The sequence below is a fragment of the Glycine max genome, chromosome 6 (assembly GCF_000004515.6).
Source record: "Glycine max cultivar Williams 82 chromosome 6, Glycine_max_v4.0, whole genome shotgun sequence".
NCBI classification, from domain to species: domain Eukaryota; kingdom Viridiplantae; phylum Streptophyta; class Magnoliopsida; order Fabales; family Fabaceae; genus Glycine; species Glycine max.
In genome coordinates, this window is record NC_038242.2 from 47,033,637 (window position 1) to 47,060,999 (window position 27,363).

The 27,363-nt window shown below is 32.7% G+C and overlaps 3 protein-coding genes across 8 annotated transcripts; 1 reads left to right on the forward strand and 2 right to left on the reverse strand.

Moving 5' to 3' along the window:
- Positions 1-280: 280 nt before the first annotated feature.
- On the reverse strand, positions 281-5,610 carry LOC100792210 (transcription factor VOZ1). Of its 2 annotated transcripts, none has more exons than XM_006582234.4 (5): positions 5,374-5,610; positions 4,485-4,712; positions 4,209-4,367; positions 1,914-2,514; positions 281-1,737 (listed from the first exon to the last, which is right to left on the reverse strand). In XM_006582234.4, exons 2-5 carry the CDS (start codon positions 4,704-4,706, stop codon positions 1,283-1,285), a joined length of 1,437 nt encoding a protein of 478 aa, XP_006582297.1. In that variant the 5' UTR covers positions 4,707-4,712; positions 5,374-5,610; the 3' UTR covers positions 281-1,282. The 2 variants fall into 2 exon arrangements, with proteins under 2 accessions (XP_006582297.1, XP_003527403.1); XM_003527355.5 differs by having other exon boundaries at positions 4,485-4,708; positions 5,374-5,609.
- Positions 5,611-6,976: 1,366 nt separating this feature from the next.
- LOC100527103 (uncharacterized) lies at positions 6,977-9,647 on the reverse strand. 5 transcript variants are annotated; one of them, XM_006580893.4, is made up of 5 exons: positions 9,331-9,647; positions 9,111-9,245; positions 8,619-8,692; positions 7,804-7,962; positions 6,977-7,524 (listed from the first exon to the last, which is right to left on the reverse strand). In XM_006580893.4, the coding sequence occupies exons 1-5, from the start codon at positions 9,460-9,462 to the stop codon at positions 7,518-7,520; spliced, it is 507 nt and encodes a 168-aa protein (XP_006580956.1). In that variant the 5' UTR covers positions 9,463-9,647; the 3' UTR covers positions 6,977-7,517. The 5 variants fall into 5 exon arrangements, with proteins under 5 accessions (XP_006580956.1, XP_006580955.1, XP_006580954.1 ...); NM_001401034.1 differs by having other exon boundaries at positions 7,182-7,524; positions 7,804-7,890; positions 9,331-9,557; XM_006580892.4 differs by having other exon boundaries at positions 6,977-7,890.
- A 9,634-nt stretch (positions 9,648-19,281) lies between these two features.
- On the forward strand, positions 19,282-25,132 carry LOC100792740 (protein MAK16 homolog). Its single transcript, XM_003527356.5, has 9 exons — positions 19,282-19,553; positions 19,629-19,738; positions 20,586-20,704; positions 20,809-20,906; positions 22,363-22,450; positions 22,537-22,677; positions 22,819-22,936; positions 23,606-23,739; positions 24,748-25,132. The coding sequence occupies exons 1-9, from the start codon at positions 19,492-19,494 to the stop codon at positions 24,790-24,792; spliced, it is 915 nt and encodes a 304-aa protein (XP_003527404.1). The 5' UTR covers positions 19,282-19,491; the 3' UTR covers positions 24,793-25,132.
- Positions 25,133-27,363: the final 2,231 nt, after the last annotated feature.

Here is a 27,363-nt window from a genome sequence, read left to right on the forward strand (position 1 = left end):
TATCATCAACATTCTTGGTAAAAACTACTAGTAACATCCAATATTGTAGTTTACTTTTTGATAAGAAATGTCAATTCCTTCTAAGAAATCAGCTCCACAATCGTTTCTATTTACCACAATATAGAAAGACTAAAATAGGCATACACATTGAACATCCTGAGACTTTCAAGATTATCTTTAGTCTTTACTTCCATCTATAAGTACTTAAATAATTTTGAATCCTTCTACAAAATCTTTTTAATAATTTTTCTAATTGCTAATAAAAAAAAAAAAAAATTTATATTTTAATCTTCTTATTTGCATTTAATACTATTTTCAAAGTATGAACAAGATCTAACTCAAAAAAAAAAAAGGATTTACCAAGACAACATTTCTCCTAATAATAAGAATCTTTTGAAAAGAATTTAACATCTCATCCGATAGCTCATTAACACGTCAGTGCCACAATAAGCACTAGTCAACAAGGTCATGGAGAATAAGCACTAGTCAACATGAACCAAAAGAAATAGTGAATGATTGGTTATGTATGAACAACAATATTATAATATAAGATTACAGCATGCCCTCCTAATAATGAGATTTGTAAACATGTACCGGTCTTTTTAGATAGTTGATTTGCTAATCACAATAACAAAGCCAAAATAAAGGTTCAAAGGTCAATAATAAAGGAGAAAGAGATAAAATAGAGAAAGAAATAGGGGCAAAACAAACAGATAAAATATGAAGATTGTTCTCTTAATGACCACGTTTTGTCCTTCAAAATAGTAATTCCACAGGAGTTGCAGGTTAAATGCACAAGTGACAAGCCTTTGACCAAACCATGGTTTGGAAAATTTTAAACTTAAAACCAAACATGCATGAAAAATAAGAGAAGTGATGTCTCATTCAACAGAAGGGAAAGTGCATGCATAGTATATCTATACAGAAACTCTATTTTGCATTCAATTTGCAGCACTTGTAGAAGTAATACAAGATAAATAAAATTGTTCCCACCATTTAAAGAACATGTACAACCAAATAAACACTACTAAATTTTAAGAATATGTCAGAAATTTGGTTGATAGCAAAGCAGCCAACAAAGGAAACTCCCACTGATCCATCAGAAAAGTAGAATATCGATGAATTAAGCACAAGACTATGAGCACCTTCTACCACAAGCAAAATTTTATTAGCCTTTTTACCTTGTTCAAGGAAAGTCAGAAATTTCCACAAGCTGTGAACCATCTTCAAATATGTACATGTTGGTCAGTAATATGGTAAAATCGCACAACGGAGTATTAATTTACTTGTTGGGAGATTCATCATTCTCAGACTTGGCCTTTGTTTTTCCCTTGACTGGTTGTCCATCATCAGTAGATGGAACAGCAGCAGTAAGCTGTCCCATCTTGTTCTGCAAATCAGTAAGAGATTCCTTGGTCACTTTTCCTTTAGGACTTTTCTTTTTGTCCACCAGCTTTAATTCTAGTCTGTATAATGCACAACCATCCTGGTTGTTGATCTCATACTCGTACAAATGCCACTCGAGATAACTAAGAGGCTGGGGGTCCATGTAATAGGACCTCTTTTGTCCCCCATGTTCCTTCATTACCTGCTTCCTTGATTCATGCCAACCACGCCCACTGTAATCCGGAAGTGATCTCTGTTTTCTATTTCCACTTTCAAATGCCCTTCTAGGCTTGTCAAAGAAGAGCCACTCCCTAACAGTTTCACCCTCAAGAAAAGAAAGATCAAAGAACTCTGCAACCAAAAAAATGCTAACAGTTTAATTAAGATGAAAAGTAATAAGCACAGATAGAACAATTTCTTCTACAACGCATTCAATAGACAAGTCTCTTGCTAGAGTTTGCAAAGCTTTAATGAATATAATTAAATAGTGAAACACAGCAAAATTAATAAACTCCTTGTGTACTCACCTGGAGCATTCCAGGGGGATTTAGTTGAAGCAGCACCTTCACAACTAGGGATGCCCACTTCCTTTCCCTGCGTCTTAGCAAGAACAGCAGCAAACAAAGGACCATCTTTTACACCAATTCCCCAAGGTCGCAAAATTGGGGTCATGCCAGGAAGACCCTCGTTATTTGCCAACAGCTCATGACAACTACTACAGTAGTTCTGGCACCATTCTACCCCTTGAGCAGGTCTGAAACAGTCCCATAGGGCACATTTTGGGGCTAAGAAAGCAGAAGGTGGGGGGCAGATATTTGGAAGAATGTTAGGTATAATATTCTCTCCATGCTGCACATTGTCATCAGCTTCAAAGAATTGGCTACAATCAAAACCTTCTAAACTAAATTGAGTTGATTCTGAGTTGTTCTTCATTTCCGTGTTGTGCCTGAGGTCATGATATAAATCAAACTGACCCAACAAATTAGAGTTGTGACCCATATCTTGATTTAAAGTGAATGGGTGATAATCTAACTGTGTCATATATGAGCTATTATAAGCATTGTTGTACAGAGTTGAAGCACTTCCTTCAAAAGTATGACCTAGTGGTTGGTTATCATTAAAATGCTTCTGCAAGATACCAAGTGCCAAATATTATCTCTTCAAGAAAAGCGAGGAAATAAAAGATTAATCAGTAAAGCACATATATGATTAAACAGACTAAAACTTTCTGCTTATACATGTTCTCTTTCTGCATACATTGCACATTAGTTTTGTTGTTTTTTTAATTTTATTTTTTGAGAAAATTCAGAAAAAGAATTCATGGTAAAAATATTTGCATTTTCAGAACAACAAACCACTCAGGTGCTAAATCAAGTCAGTAATTGGATGCATATTAACAACTCAGAAGTCAGAACAATGTTAACCAGTTAAGTAGTTCATTATTCCTAACTAAATATATTTTTTAAGAATTCCCTTTTTGTAATTCTACCTCAACCAGTGAATTTTGACAAGTTGGAATCAACCTGGAAAGAAAAATAGAACAAGGCTGCATGGTCTGCCAAAAAATTTCAATAACTTACAACACGACATCAAGTAACTGGATGACTTGCGAATAGCTCATTGGAATCATGTTCATTTCTCATATAAACAAAAAGGTTTAAGAAATTATCTTAGCACGGAACAAACTAAAAGACCACACAAACCACACTGGCATTAGTAGACTTCCCTTATGCTATAATTCATAACTTAAAGCGTCTCATTGGTATTTTTTTTAATCCATAGGAATTGAACATGGTATCAGGAGATTTACAACATTTACACACCCTGCTCAACCAACTGAGCTAGACCCCCTTGGTATTAGTATTTTTTTGTTTAGTATCTACTATCTAAAACCAAGAAAAAAAACACTCAAACTATACAAATCAATGCTTTTGATAGAGGTATTGAATCATGGCCTGTTTGTATGATATAAATAAATCCCCATTCCCAAGAGTTAAAACATATGATCCTTCGAATTTTAGTCTTCAAATTTCATACTCAGCAAACACAAGCTTCACCTGACCTTGCAATTTTTCCCATATGGTTGGTGTCATTTAGCAAATATATATATAGATTAATGGAACACATATTATATCTCATATTTTTAATCATTAACTATAAGAAATTCTAAGATGGTATCAAAGTCTATCTTAGATTCGTTTTTGGGCCACCTGCATTGCCATGCTCCAGGCCCATAGCCCTAGGCATGAGGGGGTTGTGTTAGAATGCCGTCTTAATTGTAGTCACCCCTAGCCCACCTATTGTGGCCTCTTTGGGGACTTCCTTAATTGCAGCCTTAAGGGTGGTATTTAATCCCCACATTAACTAGAGATATGATGTAAATAGTGCTTATAATGCTTAGGCAGCCCTCAACTTACAAGCCAGTTTTGTGGGATGAGTTTAGTGAGGCCCTAAGCCCAAATTCTAAGAAAATTCAGCACTTTTAATAAAGGTAATGAATCCTGACTTGTGTCTACTGTCTATATGATATAACCAAATCTTCAAGAGTTAAAACATATAATTCATTAATTTTTAGTCCTCTAAAATTCACACTCAGCAAAGATAAGCTTCAGGTCAGTGTCATTCAGCAAAAACTTATATAGATTAACAAAACACATATTGTATCTCATTTTTCATCTTTAACCATAAGAAATTATTCCAAAAGCATACAACCAAAATAATAGTATAATACAGGTAAAGTTTTGTGAACCAGGGAAAGCAACAAACCACAAATATTAAAAAGAAGAAAAGAAACCTCTCAAGCACTAGTGACAGAAACTTACCTCCTGAAAATACTGAAAATTGATGTCACTAATGTTATTTGTAAGGATCTCATTCTTCAATGGCACAGGTTTTGTCAATGGACTAGTAGCATCATCTTTCTCCTCAGTTCCTAGCAACATTTGGGCTAGTTCGCTGGGAAATGAACCAAAGCTTCCATCCTATAGAATGGCAATGCAAGCATACATTACAACAACATCCATCCAAATCTTTTTGAGATGAACAAAGGAAAGCACAGATATTATAATCATCCCATGTCTTAACATTTAAAACCATACAGCTAAGGAGTTGGCCGGAGACTCCAGTTCCGCCTTCCACTCTCGGAGCAACTGATGCATCTGCTCCTCAAATATCACAATGTCATTACCCCTGCCCTCCTTTCTTGCACACTGAAGACTGTTGAAAATCCCTTGAATCTTCTCCACCAGGTGTTTTTCCTTCTCCTTCATGGATTGAAGAGAAGAAGATCCACCCTTGCCCTTGAAACTTTCTCTCATCATACCTTCCTTGACAAATATCACAAAATAGCCAATGTAGAACACTAATGAGCACAATCAAATAACAGAATATCGGAAAATTCTAAAAGAAAAAAGGAAACATCCAGTTGGTAAGGATTGGGTTCATATCCTACAACAAAGTGGGTTCGAATTCCACCGCTCATGTTAGAACCTTTTCGGTGGATAATCTGTTAGCACCTCTTCAAGCAGTTTTTGAGCCTTGAGATATGTCTTGATCCTGGTGAGTCCCCCAAGACCCAATTTTTTTTTAATCAGCAAATATTAGTTGTTAATTGTTAGTTTTTTGTTAGTTGGCGAATCACACCCATGACTTTCCCTCCCTCCCTCCCTCCCTTCTCCTTTTACCACCAAGCCAACCTTATAACTCCTCCCCAAGACCCAATTAACGCAAACTTTTTTTCTACCAAACAAAAACATAACAGAAACTGATTTTAAACATGGTGCATGACAGTGATCAACCACAATCAACAATAAAAACTCTTGAGCAAAATAGCCATTGACATTTCCAAAAAAAAATATATAGTGACACACGAAAATTTGAACATTGATAGATGTACCCAGATGGAAAGCAACACCCCAGTTGACCAAGTTTGGGGCTTTCTACATCTACGATGAATTTAAAGCTAAATTAGCTTGATGGGTATGTTACCTTTGGCCTTGAATTGGAGAGAGGGAGCAATGGGGTTCAAAACGACGACGTAGAAGAGGGGAAGTGTGACGGCTCCGCTGGAATCAGCACAAGACGAGAGAGACTCAGAGAAGCCCTCAATTGTGCGTCTCTCTAATTGAATTTTGCATATTTTTATTATTATTTTTCGAGTTATTAGTATTTGTGCACGTTGAAGGCTTCAATTAGACGCAAGAATTTTTGTTGTGTGCCTTCTGATACCCTTCTCCACTTTTCCGTTTACCCATACTTGTGGGAAAAAAAAAACATATATATATATATAGTTGCTATAACTTATTTTGAAATATGTAATTTTTTTGGAAGTTAAAATATTATAAAGTTTTATAATAATTAAGAATAAAAATATTCAGAAAGATAATATCAAATAGAATTATTTTCTTTATAATAATTATAGATTAAGTGCCAATAATATTATTATCACCATCTAACATTTTCTAAACATTATTTTCAACCAATTAAAGTAAGCATGTTCGATGTTTATGATAATATGATGAAATTTTATACTAAAAAAATTTAGGAAAAAATAAAATAATTATTATATTATATTGTTATTTAATTTAATAACATATGATTATCTTATTTTATTGTTTATTTTATTATTGATCCGGTAACTTTTATCATAAAAAGACAGGTAGGAAATACGATAATATTAAAAAAAAAAAAAAAAATTATTATAAAAAAAAGATTGAAAAAATAAGATCTATAATATGGGTCCCAACTCTCCGGTAAATAAACATTATATTTGATAAATATCTTACAAAATCAAATTTAAGAAGAAAATATTTTTAATGTATGAAGTTATTAAATGTAACTTTAGCTTCAAAATAAAGAAATATACAGAAGACTAAAAAGTAAATATAATTATAAAATAATAAAAACTTGTAAGTATACTTTGATCATAAAAGTTATATTAAAAAAAAAACTTTTAGGTTCTTAACATGCTAAAAATATATGTTACCTCCCAATACTCAATCTTTTAAAGTGATGCAGCGTATGTTCCTTTGTATACTAAATAAAAAAGACTTATGCATCCTTTCTAAAAGTACAAAATAAATTCTTTTGACCTTACAAATAGTGTGTTCTTTGTGTTCCTCAGTAGTAATTTGAATCAAAGGGAAAACTTTGTGATCTCTTACTCTGAATAAGATCAGACTTTGCTGCAGCCTGCACTTTGATTATTTTCTATACACTGCACTGTGTCTTCTTCTGGTTTACCAGGTGATTTAGATACAATATAACAATAATATAAATTGTTTCATGATGTCTAACTCAATTAAGGTTATTTTCATATTTTATATGTAGTATTTTAAAAAAGGAGACTAAACTTATATCTGATTTGTATTTCTTTTTTGTTTTACTTTACATAGGACAATTGTTCCAAATTACGGATGTATAATTTGAGTCACCAATAGGCATGTGAATTGTGAGTGTAATGACCTCATATGCCATTACATGAAAACACTAGACTTAAATCAAGCATTATGAAGGGAGAGAAAAAAAATCACGGATTTAATTTTCTCTGCTAACAAAAAACTAACAATTAATAATTAACATTTGATGATAAAAAAAATCATGCATTATAAAAATCAGTGTTACAGTAAGTAATTGAGGACAAAATTTTGAAGGAAACAAATGTAGATTATCCAAAAGGCTAGAAAACTGTAGTTAGCAGGCTGAATTTGTCCCTGGAAAGGAAATTTTCAAAAAGAACGCATTCATAAATGTGTTGTACAATTTTGTTTTATTTCGTATGAACAAGATTAATCCTCAAAGCCCCTCTCAAAAAAAAAATCCTCAAAGCCCCTCACCACACCTAAAATTTGGTTTTAGCTCTGATTGTACCTCCATATATAATATACAGTAACCCATCTGCACATTGTCAATATCATGCTTCTTGCCACACCAAGAGGTATTGCTTGTTAATCAAAATCTGTGTGCAATGCTTAACAATTGCAACAATCAATTGGATTTTCTATCTTCAGAGACACGAGTGTGTCTGAAGTTAAGAGTGCCAAGTAGTCCTCGTCCCCTGGAAAGTTGTTCCAGCTCTTCAAGCTTTTGTGCAAGAAGTTCAATTTCTCTAGCCAATTCTTCATTCTTAGTCTTTATTTCCTGCAAAGTAACAAAAAAGTGAATAGATCCTTGAAATTTAGAATATTTTTGTCCCCCCAACGGCTTCCTCTACCTCAAATGAAAGAAAACAAGACTAAAATAAATAGGTAGGCAAAACTAAAACCCAGTGAGGGGGAAAAAATGCATCCAAGTTTAAAAACCTCCATCATGCATAGCAGTCAGAGAAAATAAATGAATTACAAGAAGACCAACTTTGCTTCAACCCACAATTTACCCTCAAAACATATAATCCATGACAGACAAAGGCAGGAAGACAACCTGTATCTCCTGTCTACGTAATTCTTCTTTTCTTGCTTCTGATCTTGAACTTCTTTGCACCTCAAAGATGATGGCAGCTCCTGCAACCTAAATAGAACGAAATCGATGATAGCAGAAATCTTGATAGATGGTACAGATGAAAATTTTGTAGCATGGGTCCTGTAAGAAATAAATGGAAATAGAATGGATTTGAACATATCAACCAAAGACCATGTGAATAATTTGACAAACAGACTTTTTTTTTTTAATTGCCACAACTTTGATTGTAGAAAGGTTTTTTACACCCTCAAATAATACTATAATCTGAATCTTATGCTCTGGTTTAAATCTTTTACTTCCCTTTTGCTAGACAAGGGAAGTTCATTAAGGACCTAGCCTATACAAGATTACAAAAGCTCTTCGGCGGTGGCAAAACCTACGCACAGGAGCTTAGACAGCTGTTCGTAGATTGGCTTAAGGTGCTTCATGGGAGTTAACTGAAAAGTCCATAAGCACTCTGCACTCCCTTAAAAGTTAAAACATCCTAGCATTAACCAGACCTTAATTTCATACCACAGTTGTAAATAAGAAGCAAGCTCAAATCAGTGATGTTTGGGCAATGAATTGCATTGCCATTTGTTATTGATGAGCTCAAACCTATTGACCTAAGGAGTCTCTGCACAAGCTGAATCTATTAATCCAGTTCCCAATACCTTATGCATAAAATTAAGGAAGGATATCTTTCCCTGCCATATATGGTTATCATTAATTGCATTGCATGTAAGAAAGCAACTAAACAAGCAGAAATAGCAAGTTTTTAAAAAAAGATCTGTGACCTTGTTTTGGGCTGCAACATCAAAGTTTTTAAAATGTCCGCGACTGCGATTAGAATTGCATCGGCCACATTTGTCTGCGGTATCAACAAACACAACAAAACCGCATCACGACCGCAACCGATATTTAAAACCTTGGGAAATAGTATTTAAGCCAAAATTTCAGGGATTTGAGGGGTAGCACATTCGCTTTACTATTAACTTTGTTTTTTCAGTTCTTTTAGTCCCCCCAAATTAAAACCACCACAAATAGTGCATCCAAACCGCCACAAATTAGTCAACAGGTAGTAAAAAAAAAGCATTTCACGAATTTGAGGGACTTAAAAAGATAAACCCAAATTTGAAGGAAAAAAAAACACATTTAAGTCATTTAATTTAATTATCATATCGCAGCTAAACCTCTTCAATCTGCAATTAGCAATAGCATAAAAACAGTAGTAAAACACACAAACAGATAGAAGGCAATTCATAATAACAATGGTTTATGATGATTACCGAGAAGACAAAGAGTTCTCCAAGCAGATCAGCAGCAGCTTGCACAGCCTTCTCCTCGTTCAGAGGGTGGATTGCAACATCAGTGGCATGACCGTAAATTCGTCTCTGCACTCTCGTCGTCAATCTATGATTGGCCTGAGACACATACAACAATACAACATATCACACGTGCGAACACAACACCAGACACGTGCGAGAAAGAATGAAAGTGGGAGCTGACCTGGGCAATGCTGATGATGAAATTTCGGAACTTGGGGTGGTAACCGGCCTCCTTCTTGAGCCTGTTGGCGATTGGTTTGCACGCGGTTCTCAGAGCGAGTGTTGCTAGCTTCACCACCGGAAACACCACCATCACTTACTTGTACTTCTGGACTAGAAGAGAAACTAAGTTATGAAGTTAATAGTGATAAAGCGAATGTGGTACCCTTCTTGAGTTCTTGGTCTTGGGTGCGTGTGATCGACGAGGGTATTTGAATTTCATCAGCATCTTTCTTCCTCAACAAGAAAATGATCAGAGTAGCAGAAAAGTAAAACGAATACATACATGCATACATCATGATACATGCACATGCATTATGCACATACATAGTTAAATTCGATGGTCCAGAATCTTCGCCAAGGAGACGAAATTAAAGCATTTTTTTTAAGGTTGTTATTCTCACTTGCTTCAGATTAATTAATAATTAATAACTAGAGTTTTAGCATGTATTGGAGTAAATAAAAGTTTATAATTTATTATAATTAAAATCAGTAACAAATTTATTTTTCATATAGATTATATTTTAGATCTATGAAAAATAATTTATGTTATGATATATTATTATTTTTTATGTAATACATTATTATTTTAAATTTATTGATTTTTTTTTCTAACCACGATATTGGTAGGAAGTAACTGTCATATTCAAGAATTAATTAGAATTCGAATGTTGGATGGCTTTTTAAGGAATAGACACAAGTAATTATTTTTGTATTATCTTTGTTGATATTGATATTATCTTTTAAGAAATATTCAAATTCAACCTAGAATTAAGAATGATGGAAACAATATATTGAAAGATATAATAGAAAGTCATAGATTGTTAGTAGCATATTTTAAAGATAAAATATATTTGAAATTGTTTTCTAATATTCACTTAAAAATTGTTACGCCATTCAATTATAGTATCAAAATATCAACAAGAATTATGATATGGGCAATTTGATTTTCCATGTTTGGAAAATATTTCTTCCTTACTATTCATATATAGAGCTCTCGTGAACACATGAGACTTGACACTATGAAAAATAATTTAAATTAGATAAACATATTTGATTATTGAGTGGATAGCAAAGAATAAATATTACGCTTTACTTTTTACTTGTTTATTATTATTGTCAAGCATAGTATATGCTGTCAATTGTCTAGACCTATTTTTACACTTTAGCAAATTATAGTGAACAACATTTTATCAAGCATAGACAATTGCATGGAGGTCATATATTATGTTTGATGAAGTGTGATTCAATACAATACACGGCACAAATTCTTAATAAATTTGGTTCAATTGTTCAATTTCATTAAATAAAAGCAAATCTCGTTCAAGATAAAATTGTGACATTAATATTATATATATATATATATATATATATATATATATATATATATATATATATAATTTAAGGTATGTTTCATTTACATAAATTTAATGAACATGACAATACTAAACTACTTGATCTAAAGATTTGTATGCCAATCCATGAGGAGTTGGAAAGGTAAGAACAAAAACCTGAAATTTTGTTACCCACTAAATTAGGGGATATAACTTTTTGTTACAAATAATAATAATAATAATAATAATAATAATAATAATAATAATAATAATAATAATTGCATTAAAATAATTAATAAAAAATATAATAAGAAATTTGACACTCTTTTACTTGGGTTGATCATTATCTATCAAATAATGTACAAAAAAAAATTGTCATGTAACTTAAACAATTGTTGTTCTCCTTATATTGTACCTTAAATAAAAAAAAATTAAGTAAATATATTCAAACTCTCTAATTGTCTTGTGCATCACACAAGTAAAAAATATAGTTGAATAACAAAAAGAAGAGATAATGAGAAATTGAATGAAAATATTGATTTAGAAATATATATTTTTTTGTCAATATAACATTTGTGTAAACTATTTATCAATTTTCTTGATTAGTGATATTTTGTAGAAAATCGGGCTTGTCACCTTTAGTGTGATTTTTCTTTTCAATCATGTTTTGCCGATTCACAGGAGATTAAATTGAATATTATAAAGGATGCAAGTCCAATTTTAGTCAGACCAACAACAACATGTTGCCTATTGTTTTACAAATATGATGATAAGGTTGATTATTAGAACGTCAATTGGGCTATACGCAATCAACCAACTAAAGCTCTTGGCTTCTAGAGGATCTCAAATTTGGGTAAATACCTTGGGATAAAGCTTCACCACTCTCGAGTGGGAAAAGAATGTTTTCAAGGTGTTTTGGAGAAGGCTTCTCAGCATATGAGCTCTTGGAAAGGTAGGTAGTTGTCGTTGGCTAAGTTTATCTAAATCAATCATGTTCTCTCTCCCAACATTACTACATAAAATGGCTTTAACATAAGTTATTTAGGAGTTTTAACATTGGTTTTAAAATTAATGTTGAAAATCATTATTTACATCGGTTATAGCTGAAACTGATGTAGAAATTTGGATAATATTGTGTAATTTGAAGCGTTTTCTATATGTTGAATGTGCTTACCACATTGATTTTGGCGAAAATCAATGTTGAATGTGCCTTTATAACATTGATTTTGGTCATAACCGATGTTGTAAAGGCACATTCTACATCAATTTTAGACCAATCAATGTTGTTTGTTGCAAATTTTTTAATAATAATAATAATAAGAGTTACCAAAAATATCAAACGGAAATAGAAACCTGCAAAATTAGAACTACATATAACTTTACTAGCAGCAAATAAATGACAGATATGTAGCAACTATTTTTTAGAGTATAAAAATTAAAGTTACTGTAGTATAAAACATTAGAATCAAAATGTTATTTGTTGTGTAGTCCATAAATTTGGCCTGAGTCATAATCACCCCATTGTAGTTGAACATCAACCCACTACTTATTTCTTGCCTTTTGATAAAAAAAAAATCCATAGATTCAGCTACAAGACTGGTGGCCATCTATGGGCAACAAAGGGAAGAATGTTCGCACAAGAATTGCTTATTTTGTAGTTTTTCCTTGGATGGATTATTTCCTTTTGAACAATTTCAACCTCCAAAGCATCCAACTCTTGATCCAAAACTTGACAGAGATCTATAACAACACTCTCATGGATCTTCTACCACAAGTGAGCTCTAAATATCTGAAGGGATATCTTCAAAGATTATCCTTGCTGTAAACAGATGCCTTGGTGAGCATTGGTGTAAATCTTCAGTTGGGTATCTGGTTTAGACCAAATCTTTAAGCATTGGTAAGCTTCTTATACTTCATAGATTCCTCAAAACCATGATGCCTTTTCCCAAAAAGACCTTCCCAAGTTGGAAAACTAACAAGGAAAAATAACAATAAGTCAATTACAACTTTTTACATAGTAGACACACAATAACAAGAGTTAAATACTAAACAAGAATAACCAAATTCAAACAACAAAACAAGTAAGACTTACTATGTTCCTTTGAATAAAGTGTGTTTAAGAATTCCTTCAACTCCTCCAAGGGCTTGAATAACATTAGAATGGTAATTGTTCAAGTTCCATAATTTCTCATCATGCCTCTAATGTGTCCACCATAAGTTATGGAATGGGGTTATTGGGTACTACTAAATATACATATCCATGTCTAGAATAAAGAAAACTTAGAAGGTATGCTTTTTTCCCTTTCAAACTTTGGTACATTTCATCTATTTCCATCTATTACATATCAACAATTTTGTGGGTATTTCCAGTGTACACCACTTTTTAAATAGACGACAATGAATAAGAGTAAGCCAAGTAAGGACAAAAATAAGAGGATATCTGATCACTTAATAATACTTAAGTAGTTTGTTTCTTTTCGTCTTTAGTGTTGCAGTCATCAAATCTTTTTTCATGTCAAATTCATCTGGCTCTAATATCACCCCCTTTATATGTTCAAATCCCCTCAGCTAGTTTTATGAAGGACGAAAATTGAAGAGGAAACAAGACAATTAGAGAATCATATACCATAATGTTCTGTGATTGCAAGATCAAAGTCTTTCTAGTTTGTTGTTTATGTTATGCAGCCTTCATGCTTCATAGTTTAAAAATATTTCCAATAATAATAATAATAATTTTAAGTTTTTTTCATACCTAAAGCAATAAAGTTTTTACTTTAACATCATTTCATTGTTGGTAGGTGTTACCTTATTTCTCTTAGATGTCAACTTGAGCTCAAATAACACATATTTCTTCAATTGATCAAATGAGCAGAGTTTGGGGGGGGGGGGGGGGGAAGCTATGTGACCATTTGAGTATGCCCACTTATTGGAAAATTCTTCATTTGAAACTACTACTGCAACTAGCATTGACTTGAAGTTATTTCTATAAACCTAGATCTAATAGTAAAACATACAAGAATCACAAACTTACCAATAATCGTGAGTCTATGAACTAAAAAGTGTACCAATTAACTATGTTGATCTAGGAGTTATAAGGTGACAATTACCTCCCAAGTTCCATAATTGTATATCCTCTGTCAATGCCATTGTGATAAATCCCCCATAGGATACAACAACAATAAGGTAAAAAACAAATCACATGATAAAGTAAAAAAAAAAATCTAGATGTCAATATCAAAATATAAAGAAGTATGAATGAAGTAATTTCATAAAACTATTGAATCTAACTCCAATGTAAACACCAAATGCAATAAGCTAAACTCAACATAGTGCATCCCACTAAATTTTTTATTGCAAAGCTTTAAGGAATTAAAAAAATAAGAATAAATAAAGATTATTGTGTGGTTTTATTATGGGAAAAATGTGTTTTTGGTCCTTTTACTTTCCGTCAAACATGGTTATAGTCTATGTACTTTGAAATTGATGAAATCAATCCTCCATATATTGAAATATGTTATTTTCGTGATTTCGTCCATCTACACTAACTTTGTTGATGACAAACATCATATATTGAAATATGATGTTACTCATAATGGATTTGGATTTCACCTCTCAAAACCCTTTTTCTTAAGTCGTTTTAAGCCAAAAGTTGACTTGAATCTCAAATGATGTTTTATATTGTCATTAAGGACTAAAGTGATACTACAAAGTTGAAGACTGAAGTCATAGTTTGGTTAAGTTAAAGAGAAGAGACCGATGATGGGGTGGTTTGGTGCTAACATTCTTGATAGAGCTACTTTAAAATAATATGGTATTTGAAATGTGTTTTTTTTTTCAAATTAAAATTGAAATGCATTTTGTTTATATCTCAACTTCCTAAAATTTAAGGGTAGACATAACCAGAACTTTATATAATCGTACAATGAACTAAGTATTTTTAAATCTATCAAACATATAAATTTCTAAGAATCATAGAAGGCGACGAGCATTCAATGACATTTCACAAAGATAGAAATTTACATAAATAACCAAGATAGGATACCTGTGAATCTAAATTCACTTCATCACCAGAGCTAAACACTACATCTTCCATAACTCTCATAGCTTTCATGGCCTTCTTCTCAAAATTGTCTTCTGGTGGAGCAGGCTTTGATGCCATTGCTTGTTGAATTCATCTCTGCTGCTCTTCCTTTTCAATCATACATTTTCACTCCTACGAATGTACCATCATTGTAGAGTTGGTCTATACACTTGACACACACAAACACACTCACACAAAGAGATTATTGTTAAAAACCATGTTTAAAGATTATCAATAGAGATCGATCCTCTTCAGGATCAATAACTTTCTCATTTTCATCACCATGAAACAGTTTTGGTGAAAATGAACTAGTCTAATCTTCAACTTCTTGATCTTATCCTTTGATGAGTTCTAGTGAAAATGATTCATCTGTAGATTGAACTACACAATAAAGATAAAGCAAATATCAACATGAAATTTGGAACAGAAAGAAGCCTATAAACTATCAGTAACAAAATGCTTTATACCTTTAACATAGTGTTAAGTATCTTCCTCAAAGTTTTTAACTTTGAGCATCTTCTAATTTATCTTCATAATAACATAGCAAATAGTATTGACAATTCGTTGAAAATTGCAAATATTCATTTAAAGGTAAGAGTTATCCTTTTGTTAATGAATTATTCAAACAACCAAATATCTATTATACCATCCTCTATCTAATTATAGCATTTAGTATAGTATATCAAACAAGAATTCCCTTGAAAGACTGACAATACAATTTTCCGCAAAGTTTTCCAAATAATTTGTTATTCTCTTAAAGAAACTGAAATTTTAATTTTCAACAAAATTAAAAACAAAATCATGTAGGAACCTTAACCAATATTCCATTAATAATTAACCAATTTCTTAGAAGTTTCATGCTTATATTTTCATCTATACCAACATTTTAACTCCAAAACTACTTAGCAATCCACTCTTATGAAAAATATAATGCTTTAAAATTGTATACATATATGCATGAGTTATTGGCACATGTCTGGAAAATTTATCACTTATGGTAACATGAAACAAGTCCAAAAAACATTACATAAGACAAATAAAAAACCATACATTATCACTTATGGTAACATGAAACAAGTCCATAAATTGACAAATGCTTGAGATGTGAATAGTGAACAATCACAATTCTACCATTTTCCATAAACCATATTTCCCTTCCTGTGTCCCCAACTCCTTCTTAAAACAACAAAGATAAGAAAATGTGAGAAAAACAACAAAGGGAAAAGGGACAAAAACTTTACCTGTGATAATATACGAAGCAACAACTTGTTTGGTGAGAAGGTCTCCCAATTTTTGAGGATAAACAGAGACATGATGCCACTGAATGGTAGAGCAATTGACATAGTCCTTAGGGTTCTCGTCAAACCCTAATAAGGAACCAATCGTTCCTAATAGAGCAAACCCTTCCTAATAGGGAATCAATGAAGCAATGGAAAGTCAAATGCTAGTAGTAATGCTAACCTTATGCTCCTCAAACCTACTCTCGCACTCAGAAACATCTGCCATAACAACACTAAGCATATCGATAATGGTGCCGAGATCATGTGACAGAATGGCCTCCATGGACTTCTGGAGGTTCTCCAAGGCGTCATTGTACTGCTCTATATATATAGTCCTGGAGCACTACGACGATCTTCAACGAGGCCTTCTTGTGCTTGGTGATGACGAAGATGGTGAAGTTGGCCTGGTAGGAGTAGACTTTAATGGTGACCTCAAGGACGCTCATGAGGTTGAAGTTGTGGCTGAGGAACAACGTGATGGTGGAGATGCACATAGTGTGATGGCAAAGTTTGGAAATTTTTAAGGGAAGAGGAACGAATGGCACGATATCATGGAAAATAGGGCATTAGAAACATTAGAATGACAACGACATAAACTACAACATTGATTTTAAGAAAAATCAATGTCAAGAAATAAATCACAACATTGATTTTCATAAAACCGATGTTAAGTTACATGCTCAACATCAATTATTTTACAATCAATGTTAACAATGACACGTTATTTACAAAAATATCACTTCGCTTTTGGTTAACATCGATTTTTCTAAAATCGATGTTAACTGGCCGACATTAAATTATTATTTTCTAGTAGTGCTGCCTATACCATGCAATCCTCTTTCCTCCCAAAATCCACATGCGATAAACTTGATCAATTGACTCATCTTTCCAATGGGATGATGTTGATGAGCATAACAAAGCATATATGCTAGCTGAAGGTCATTCGAGACATGTGTAACAATAAGGACAACCTTTGGGCCCAAGTTGTCAGGGCTAAGTATGGATGCACGAATAATCTTTTGCCTTCCATTAACTTGAACACCACTTGTTCAAACTTATGGTGTGGCATTCACGCTTGTTGGCAGAAATTCCAGAGAAATATCTCTTAGCTCATTGGGGATGAGAGAAGCATCATTTTCTGGAAAGATAAATGGGTTCCTTAGAGGGGCACTCTTGAAAGTCTTTCCCTCAAGCTTGTTCTTGCAGAGGATGTTATAAAAAAGGTGGGGGAAGTGGTCAACTTGGAAGGAGGTTGGGATTCCAACTATCCGAAGGAAATGCTCCCAATCGAGATAGGTAACATTATCTTGGCTATTCCTCCTCCTTGTAGTATAGCAGTGTTAAATTCTTTGACTTGGGAAGGCTCAAAGGATGAGGACTTTTCCTTGGCAGTGGCATATCAAACTATCACCAATGGGATTGTGATTCAACATGATCCTCTTTGCAAGGTTAAGGACCCAAACGAATCTGTCTTTTTTGAGGAAGTTAAGCCATGATGCCTTTTATACAAATGCCAAGAGGTATTTGAGGTTTATAGTAGATAGTCCTGCTTGTCCGATGTATGGGGAAGTTGAGACTGTCATTCATGTCGTGTGTGATTGTCAATATGCGAAGATTGTGGAAGCATATCATAGCTCCCCAAGCTTGGAACTCTTTTTTCCAAGGGGACTTGGAGGTTTGGCTTATGGAGAATTTGAATAATACCAACCATTTGAAGGATGATTGACCTATTTGCTTTGGGATCGATTACCATGAACTTTATATGGCTGAGACATGACAACATGGTGTTTAATGGTGCTTAGGAGCTGGATATGACCATGTGCAAGAAGAATGATAGTATGCTCGAGGACATAATTGCTAGAGACTCATGACACAATCACACACTTTTGTTAAGAAATACCTAGTTGTTCATTGTCAGGTGAAATGACTCCTTCCCTTAGAGCATTGGATGAAAGTTAACTGTGATGGTGCTTTTTCCAGCTCCACCTTCAAGGCCTCCTGCGGTGGTATTATTAAAAACTCTCTGGGTTGGCATGTTGAGTTTTTCTCTTGCGTCTTAGGTTCGTGTGCGCCTTGGTGCATGCATGGTACGTATCTGAATGACTGTCGAGAGGATTAATAAATATGTTGGTTAAGACATATTAGAATCTCCCACGTGTTGCAGATGCTTTGGCGAAGCACACTAGGATGCATACATATCCTTTGAGTCTCCCATTTTTTTGTCTTTGTCGTTACAAGCTGATGTTAGTGGGGTTGCTTTTGTTCGTTAGTTCTGTTTTTGGGTTTCAGCTTTAGCCCCTTTCCCTCAGCCAAAAAATGTTAGTTTTTAAAATATTATTTTAAAAGTTATATTTACTTTTTTTAATTAAAATATAAAAATATTTATACTAATAGCGAATAAAAATTAAAATCTTAATTCTTTATCATAAAAATTTATTTGTTGAACAAATCAATTATTTTAGAAGGCTTTTAATACTATATTTGAAATAAAAAATTGAAGAGTTTTTATTTTTAAACGATTTATTTACCAAGTTTCCAGAATCAAGATATTCATAATTGATTTTCTAAAATTAAAGTTATTTTTTACAAATTTAAATTTACAAATTGAACTTAATACATTTTAAAAATAATTTGAAATCATACTTTAAATGTCCTAACTCAATTCATTGTTTCCTTTAAGACTTAAATGTCTTTTAGTTTTTGTAATTTAATGTTTTTTAATTTTTGTTTTTATAAAATAAGTTTATTTTATTTTTCTTCCTTAAAAAATTTTAAATAACATTTTTTTATTATTTGAAATGTTTTTTTACTATTAAAAGTACTATAATAAATATTTTACAAAGAAAAAAAATAAATGCATTTTGTAATGATTAAAACAAACAAAAAATTTTATAGGAGTAACCGAAATGAAAAAAATACTAAAAAGGGATGGAATATATATATATATATATATATATATATATATATATATATATATATATATATATATATATATTAAAATAAACATCTTATAGTATACTAATACTATGAAGTAAAATTTAAATTGCAGAAAAAGTAACAATTTAAATTGACGAATCCCGTTGTATCAAAATTTAGAGTGAATTTTTTTTTGACAATTTTTTCTTATGATTTTCTATGACAAAATTTTGAGTGAATTATTACAAGATTTTTTTGGACAGATTTTAAAGATTAAATTAAATTAAGGCATGAGATGACGAAGAACCTCAAATAAAACCCTGAAGTGAAACCTACCCTTAACGCTTTTTCACGGAGGCCACCGTCGTCTCTCAAAGTAAGCCCTTCCCTTTCCATCGTTCACAGCGGCGCCTCTGGTTCTCTCACTCCGCAACCAAACGACACCCATCTTCGTGTCGTCTCCCTGAAACGACACCGCCACCGAAGCAGAACCCTAAAATTTTGCTTCAGCGATGCAGCACGACGAGGTCATATGGCAAGTTATCAGGCACAACCATTGCAGTTACATGGCCAAGTAAGTACCCTCACTTCTTCAATTTTCACTTTCTTTACTTCCTCCTCAGATTTATGATTTTTTTTTCTTTTGTAGAATTGCGACGGGGAATTTTTGTAGAAACCCTTACAACGTGACTGGGGTTTGTAACCGAAGCTCGTGCCCTTTGGCTAATAGTCGCTATGCCACCATTCGCGATGACAATGGTACTTTTGCTTACACGCACTCTTTTTTTTGGGGGGGCTTTTTTGGGGGTAGAAATTAATGCGTAGCGATGAAATGCTTGTGGGGTGTGAATGAAGCTGCACCCTTTGGTTGAGTTGAGGTTAAAGTTTGGTTCTTTGGAGAATCCACAAGATGGCTTTGTGAGGCCCTATTTAAATTGTCTTTGATGTCTCACTTTTGTTCTTCATGTGCCCATATGGAAATAATCTGGTTTGGTTTTATTGTGTGCAACATATCAATGATTAAGGGCGTGTTTGGATAAACAGCTTAAATGAGCATTTATTTAGGACCAGTTTGTTTAAACATAAAAAAGCAGTTTGTTTAAGCTTATTTTTTAAAACAAGTGTTTTTTTAAACAAAATATGCAGTTTTATGAGTTTCCGATGTGTTTGTCTAAACTACTTTTATTTTTTTTACCTAAAATAAGCACTTTTCTGCTTTTTTTAAGAAGCAAATCCTACCAGCTTCTTAAATAAGCACTTATATAAGAAACAGTTTTTTTTAAGTTTAAACAAACTGGCTTATAGGATTCGCATCTTAAAAAAAAGCAGAAAATTGCTTATTTTATTAATTTCTTTTTTAAGTTTAAGCAAATGGACCCTTAATCATAGCTTAATTTGTGAAAATTTTTGTTGCTTAATTCAATAAGCTTCACTGTTTAACGAATCAGCTTTAATTTTCTGCGGAAATATCAAGATAAATTCAAAAAAGCTCATGGAAACTCTTCGAAATGCCCCTAATGGTTATCCTGATGAATGGCCAATGCTATAAGTGGGGAATTCATGGCAGAGTATGCAAATAATCATGATATTGCATTGGATGTTGCAGGAGTGTTTTACCTTTACATGAAAACTATCGAAAGAGCTCATATGCCGAAAGATTTGTGGGAAAGAGTAAAGTTGCCAAGGAATTATGAGAAGGCACTTGAAATCATAGACAAACATATGGTACTGTGGATCTACGTTGTCTTTTGACATGTTTATGTATTCAATGTTTTACATGTTAGTGATTATCAAGATCAGTTGTGTGCTTGACCATTCTGCATTGGCAGTTGTATTGGCCCAAACTTCTTATACACAAGATAAAGCAACGCTTGACCAAAATGACACAGATGAGGATACGTATGAGGAAACTTGCTTTGAAGACAAGGTTTGAAATCAAATTCTCATGTGCATTTTGTTTTATCATGACAAACCATACCTAATTTATCCATAAGAAGCTTGTGCTCCAGATGCTCTTAATTTGTTTGATTCCTGCTTGTTGATTCTGAACATTTGAATAACCAATCTGATAAATGCATTTTTGCATGTGTGTGTGAAGGAAATATAATTTTCTGAAGAATTTACCACATGAAGTAAAAGCTCAAAGCCCCACCATATTACATCTGATTTTCAATGAATCAGTTGCTGATGGTTTAGACTATGGGCTAAATTTGGCTTGTTCCTTCACTTCCTTGAAATGAGGGAAGCCAAGACAAACCAACTAAATGTTTGACTACTATCATGATGCTTAGTTCTGGTGCTGATTCTCCTTAAAATCCAATTTAGTGAGAATAACATTATACTACTCCAGCTAAGGAAAAAAATAGATCTCCCACTTGTAGATGTAATTTTACAACCTTCTCATTACTTTTGTTTTTTATCCAATATTTATTAGAATGGATTGTCTACTTTGTTTTTTGTAATTTGACATAATTACACTACAAGCTTATTCTTTCGAAGTACATTTTGTGACAAGTAATTCTAAAGAGGGACAAGTTTATGAATGAGGGGTAGCCTATCTGCTTAATTAGAGGGCACATCACATTAGAAATATTGTGGTTGACTTTTTTGTCCAGTTTTTTCTGCTTCTTTCTGTTTGCTTATTTGTTTAATAATCAGGAAACACTTACTAGAAATCAATTACTTCTACATTGTAATGGACCAAAAGCAAAGCATATGTATGTAGTCATAATATAAACAGAAATAATAGGTTCTATAGGATCTGTTTTTGTAAATAATAGGTTCTATAGGATCTGTTTTTGTATTGAACCATTCTGAGTATGCACCAAAATCTGCCTTTTCAGCCTTCTCTTCAAGCCTATAAGATTAATAGTGTGTTTGGATAACAAGTGAGAATTGATTCTGGTCCATAAAATCATGGCGACCCCATGAAAGATCTGAAGCAACTATTTGTTGCTTCACTCCTACCATGATTTTTTAATCAATTATGCTAGAAGTGAATCTAAACCAAACATGCTATAATTCAATAACTTTAAGATTTTGTGTCATGTCCCTAGAACACTAAATTTTAGTGTTAATCTGTTTGATCCCATTTTATTTGACACTAATCTGTTTGTGGATAAGTTCCCTTTTCAGAATTTAAACTAGAATTTATTTGACTGCTGTGACTTTATAGGTATTCTTCCCGTCTGTTATTTTTACATGTGTATATATTATTTTGAATATGATTTTATGTTTGATGTGAGATCTTTGCATTGTGTTACATTCATATGGCAATTCTTTATACCTTTATCTATATTTTAGGTCGTTGTCTACAATGAAAGTTCATATCTGTTTCTCCATAGCAGTTTATCATATTGGTTATTGTGGTTGCTGTTGTACAGGGAGAAAATAATGACAACTCCAAGGAAAGAGAAAAAGAGAGAGGCTCGAAGAGAAGAGAAGGCCGAAAAAGCAGCTTTGTTAGAAAAGGTCATAGTTAATCTTAATGTTACCCATGCCCATTAAATTGTATGTTGTTTTCACATTACTCACTGGTGCTTTTGAATATTATTTAGTCTATTGAAAAAGAGCTATTAGAACGCCTTCAAAAAGGAGTTTATCAACAAAGTGATATATACAATTATCCTCTTGAAGAGTACAATAAAGTTCTTGATATGGAGAAACTTCAAATTGCTGATGAAGAAGAGGATGAAGAGGTATGTATTCACTTATCCATCTTTTTTCTTTTTTTTTTTTTTCTGTTGTCAATTATGTTTCAGTTAAAACTATTTGGAATTTAACTTTTTAATGTGTTTAGTCTGTTCAATTTATCAATTGTTTGTTTTTGGATTGAACAGGAACCAGAGGTAGAATATGTAGAAGGTTATGATGAACTTGAAGAGGAAGAAGACATGGAGGATTTTGGTGGTTTTGCAACTCTCAAGTCTCAGGGTGATTTTGACGATGATGAAAATGGTAACATTTAGTTTAGAAGCTTTGCAACATGGATTGAATATTTTTCACACGTTCAAATATATATTGAATGACATTTTTTGTAAGTGATGAAATCGTGAATTAGGTTTCCATTTTTGTTTTAAATATTTTTTCACTCAACAAGGAATTTGGTTTTGCTTGATTATGAAGCCCAAATTCAAGGATTCTGACCAAGAGGCTGGTATGATATAGTTAAGCAGGTCATGTTATCCATGTTCTGCACCTAGTTAGGTAGACATAATAGATAGGATATTATTATCTTAGTTTTGTTTTGACTTCAAATGCTGAATATATTAGATGAGAATTTTGTTGGCTGCATAATTTCTTTAGTCACTCATGTACTTCATTTATTCTAGATTTGATTCTGTAATCAGATCTTCCAAGTCTTTTCATCTTTAAATTTATGGAAATTATGATGTTAAAAGGAAAAAGATTTAAAAATTAAAACAAAGTTTACTGATCTACAATCATATGTCTTCTGATTACTTTCAAATTATTATAATCTAATCTAATAATTTATACAAACAATTTTTGCAAATGATAACCTTTCATATTGAGAAGGAATCTCTGTGTCACCTTTCACGAGTTTTGAAATAGTTCCAAACTTACACATTTGAAAAGCAAAAGCATGACAAAGTCTTACTAATGCAGCTGAAAGCACTGATGATGAAGAGGAAGAAGCAATTGATCAGAGTAGAGCAAAAAGGAAAATGGCATTATCTTCAAAGAAACTTGAGAAGAATGGCCTTGGTTCTAAATTAAAGAAGACAAGGGTACTTGTTGAGGTAATTATACAATATTTTCTTCTATGAAAAAATATCAGCGCTTTTAAATGCTATTGGATATTGTAATTCTATATATTACTTTCTGTGAACATCTTAACTTTGGGGAAGTTTTGCAGATCATAATTTCAATATGTATAATTTATAATTGTTGACATTCAGTTCTAATTTGAAGGCCATACCCATTATTGTTTTCAAATAAATGATACCATAGACTGCAATTTCAGTGCTCCGAACTTTCAAGATAATGTTAGAAAGTGGAAACAATTTTGATTTTCTGAGATTGAAAATTGAGCAATGCCTCTTATTTTTTTTAAAGAAGTTAGCTATTAACAAAGTGGGGGCGATCCCTGGCACAGCAGTAAAGTTGTGCCTTGATGACCAGTTGGTCATGGGTTCTCTAATATGGAAACAGCCTCTTTGCATATGCAAGGGTAGTGTTGCATATAATGACCCTCCCCCATACCTTCACATAGCAAGGAGCTTCGGGGCACTGGGGTATGTTAGTTTTTTTTAGTTATTAACAAAGCCAATCCTCTGTTGTTTACTTCAATAATATGTTATATGTGCATGTGTTTTCTGTGTACCGTGCACTGACAATGATGTGAATCAAATCCTTGTCGATATTTTCCTTTCCTCAGTTCCTGTTGCTTGATTTTACTTGGTTTTTGTTTTGTGTTTGGTTTGCCAAAGCTACATTCTGAAAGTTATAACAGATCATTACGCCAGACACATGCTGTAATTTTATGATTAATATTCGTTACTCTTTAAAGAATAGGGCATCAGTTAGCTCCATTCCATCTTTAATTTTAGAATTAACTTTTGAAAAGCAAAAGCAATGACATAGTGGACTGTATGAGTGCCAGCCATACAGGGTTGAATTATATACAATTCCATATTAGAGTAATTTTCTTCATTGTTGACACTGATAGAGTTTAGAGATGTATGAAATACCCAAAATATCTTGGGTTCAGGACCTGATATTGCAACCTTGATTCTTATTGTTTTCAGGTTGAGCGTGAGGACGCTGGTGAAAGACAGAGGATGGTACAATAGTTGCATTCGCCATTGTTATGGACAGGAGAGGAAAAATGCTATAGCAGAATCGGAATTTTGATTATTGAGTCTTCTATTTTTTTTTCAGCTTTTGAAATTATATAGATTTTCCTCTTTTCTTTTTAATTTATTTCATATTTGTTCTGAAGAGTTCTGGCAAATGCCATAAATTGTAGTCTGGGGTTGTTTGATAGAGGTGGAGCATCTCATTCCTGCATTAATTGACCATTAGGGTGTTTTTATAATTTTCTTGGGTCACGCAGCTCAGCCAGGTTTTGGAATTTGGAGTCCTTTGTAAGTTTTGAAAAAGTTAAGCACATTCTAATATTTTTTTCTTCAACTGGTTTTTACAGATGTTTTGTTGACATCTAGCGTTCATTTATGTATAAAATTGGCTGTGTCTGGTGGGGGGGGGTGGGAGAAAATATTTTCAACAAATAAACTAAAGCTTATATCCAAAATAAATAAATATAAAAGCTGGTTTTGATTGAAATACGATTATTTTTTGATCAGGAGGTATTTGGGGTTGTTTATCTGGCAACCCCTTACCATGTCGAACCATTTGGGGGTAAAGTGATACCTTTACTCAAGTGTCAAATTACTTTTGGTCTTACCAACAATTTTTGGTTGAATATGCGATCCTATAGCATGAGAAAAACCCTTGAACAAATTATTTGCTTGTGTAGTTTTCCCTATAAAAACCAAATAGGTTATAATGGGACGAATTATGTGATGTGTGCCGGATTGCACCATCGATTGTTACAAATAATTTCGTGCTGTACAATGCTCCGTTATGTATAACAAAAAATATCTGATTGATTGCACCACTAAATGTTTTACGAGTCTTATTTTATTAATTCTACCTGTGCTAGTGAAAAACGGCTATTTTTTAATTCCATTCTGGTGTTTTTTTTTTTTTAAATTATTAGAATGAGTATTTTTTGAATTAATTATGAGAATGGGTAAGTTGTGATTAAGGGTGAATAAATGGGTTCAGGTTCATGGACTGGCCTGTGGGGTCCGCGGTCCGCACGAGTTACGGATTAATTTTTTTAAACGGTTGGTGATTATGTCATATTTTTGGGTCTGTCCCGTTTAACTCGCAGACTATGCGGGTTTGGCCTGCGGGGTCCACGGGTTGCTCGCAAGCCGCATTGGGTATATTAGGTTTGATTTTCTCTTTTTCACAAATATATTAGATAAGATAAAGATTTAAAAATAAAAATAAAAGATTTAAATTAAAAGATGATAAAGATAAAAAAGGATAAAATAAAAAATAAAAGATAACAGAAATAAAAGATTAGGATAAAAAAGATAAGTGATAACATGCTAAAAATTTTCATTTTTTATATTTTCTCGATCTTTTTTTCTTTTAATATATCCTTTTCATATCTGCAAGGCATAAATAATAAAAATAGCAATTCTTATCATTTAAGTTAAAAATAATTGTTAAATAAATATTTTTAAATTATTTTAATATATTTTTATTATAAAAAATAACTCACATCAAATTTAGCAGTTATCATTGTAGCAGACTAATAACATTTTTTCTCCTCACGATTTTTTCCACCACGTAGTCACACACAAGTCATATGACTCTTTCCCTTGTAGGGAAAACAAAACGCGACTCACATTCACGTAGTCACGCGACACACCATAGTGGCACAGTCTCGGCCCACCACCGTACCACTACGCAAAGTACATCTCTTCTCTCTCTAGCTAGAATTTGTTTTTTATCCTATTTTTGTTGGGCCGATTTATTGTTGTTGTACTCTTAAATTTGAAGATGGAGAAGTCTCAAGCTACTTCAAATATGGAATCATTTGTTGTTGGAGGTGTTTAAATTTTATATTTTAGATTTATTGCTTGAATTTTCTTTTGTTAAGACATTATTTATTTTATTGATGTAATTGACTAATTATTGAGATTTTATTTACATCAGTATTGAACTTAATTTGATTGTATTATATTTTTATTAAAATTGAAATTCTTTTAAAACTAGACCCGCGGACCGGCCCGTTTGACTTGCGGGGCGGGGGCAGACCAATTTATTTGGTCTTTGTAAGAAGCGGAGAGGACTGACCCGATCCACTGTCAATGTAAACTTATGCTGGCGGACCTTACGCAGGGTGAGTTGACCCGCTTACCCACCCCTAGTTATGATGATCTCACATACGCAGAAATCATGCTAAACACGATTTTCCTTTTGAATTTTTTATGAAGAAATTGTGCACATGCTGATGATTTAGTATTTTGATTTTATTTTATGTAAATCTAATTAGATTTTGGAGGCAAACTCAAATATTTAGATTTAAATTTAGCGGAGTGATAATTTTTAGATAAATAGTCAAGTTCGTATTAAAAAATGAGACGTTGACAAATTGATTATTGAAAAAAATTTCAAATATGATTCCAGGACTTGTTAAAAGTATAATAAATTAGTTTTGTAGATAATCTAATGATAAAATAGTCTTTAAATTGTCATTTAATATCAATTTGGTTATTAAAAAAATATAACTTTATTTTTACATAATATGCTATATAATGAAAGAACAAACAAGCTCATCGGGC

Bases quoted from the DNA above. Each gene is read 5' to 3' on its own strand.
- LOC100527103 (XM_006580891.4), bottom strand. From the start codon at position 9,462: ATGGTGGTGTTTCCGGTGGTGAAGCTAGCAACACTCGCTCTGAGAACC. The intron at 8,693-9,110 runs GTAATCATCATA...TTGATACCGCAG, and splicing joins GAGAACTCTTTGTCTTCTCG to ACAAATGTGGCCGATGCAAT. The intron at 7,963-8,618 runs GTCACAGATCTT...TATTTCTTACAG, and splicing joins ATGTTGCAGCCCAAAACAAG to GACCCATGCTACAAAATTTT.
- LOC100792740 (XM_003527356.5), top strand. From the start codon at position 19,492: ATGCAGCACGACGAGGTCATATGGCAAGTTATCAGGCACAACCATTGC. The intron at 20,907-22,362 runs GTTTGAAATCAA...GCTGTTGTACAG, and splicing joins AAACTTGCTTTGAAGACAAG to GGAGAAAATAATGACAACTC. The intron at 22,451-22,536 runs GTCATAGTTAAT...AATATTATTTAG, and splicing joins AAGCAGCTTTGTTAGAAAAG to TCTATTGAAAAAGAGCTATT.
- LOC100792210 (XM_006582234.4), bottom strand. From the start codon at position 4,706: ATGATGAGAGAAAGTTTCAAGGGCAAGGGTGGATCTTCTTCTCTTCAA. The intron at 4,368-4,484 runs GTATGGTTTTAA...GCCATTCTATAG, and splicing joins CTCCGGCCAACTCCTTAGCT to GATGGAAGCTTTGGTTCATT. The intron at 1,738-1,913 runs GTGAGTACACAA...TTTTGGTTGCAG, and splicing joins ATCCCCCTGGAATGCTCCAG to AGTTCTTTGATCTTTCTTTT.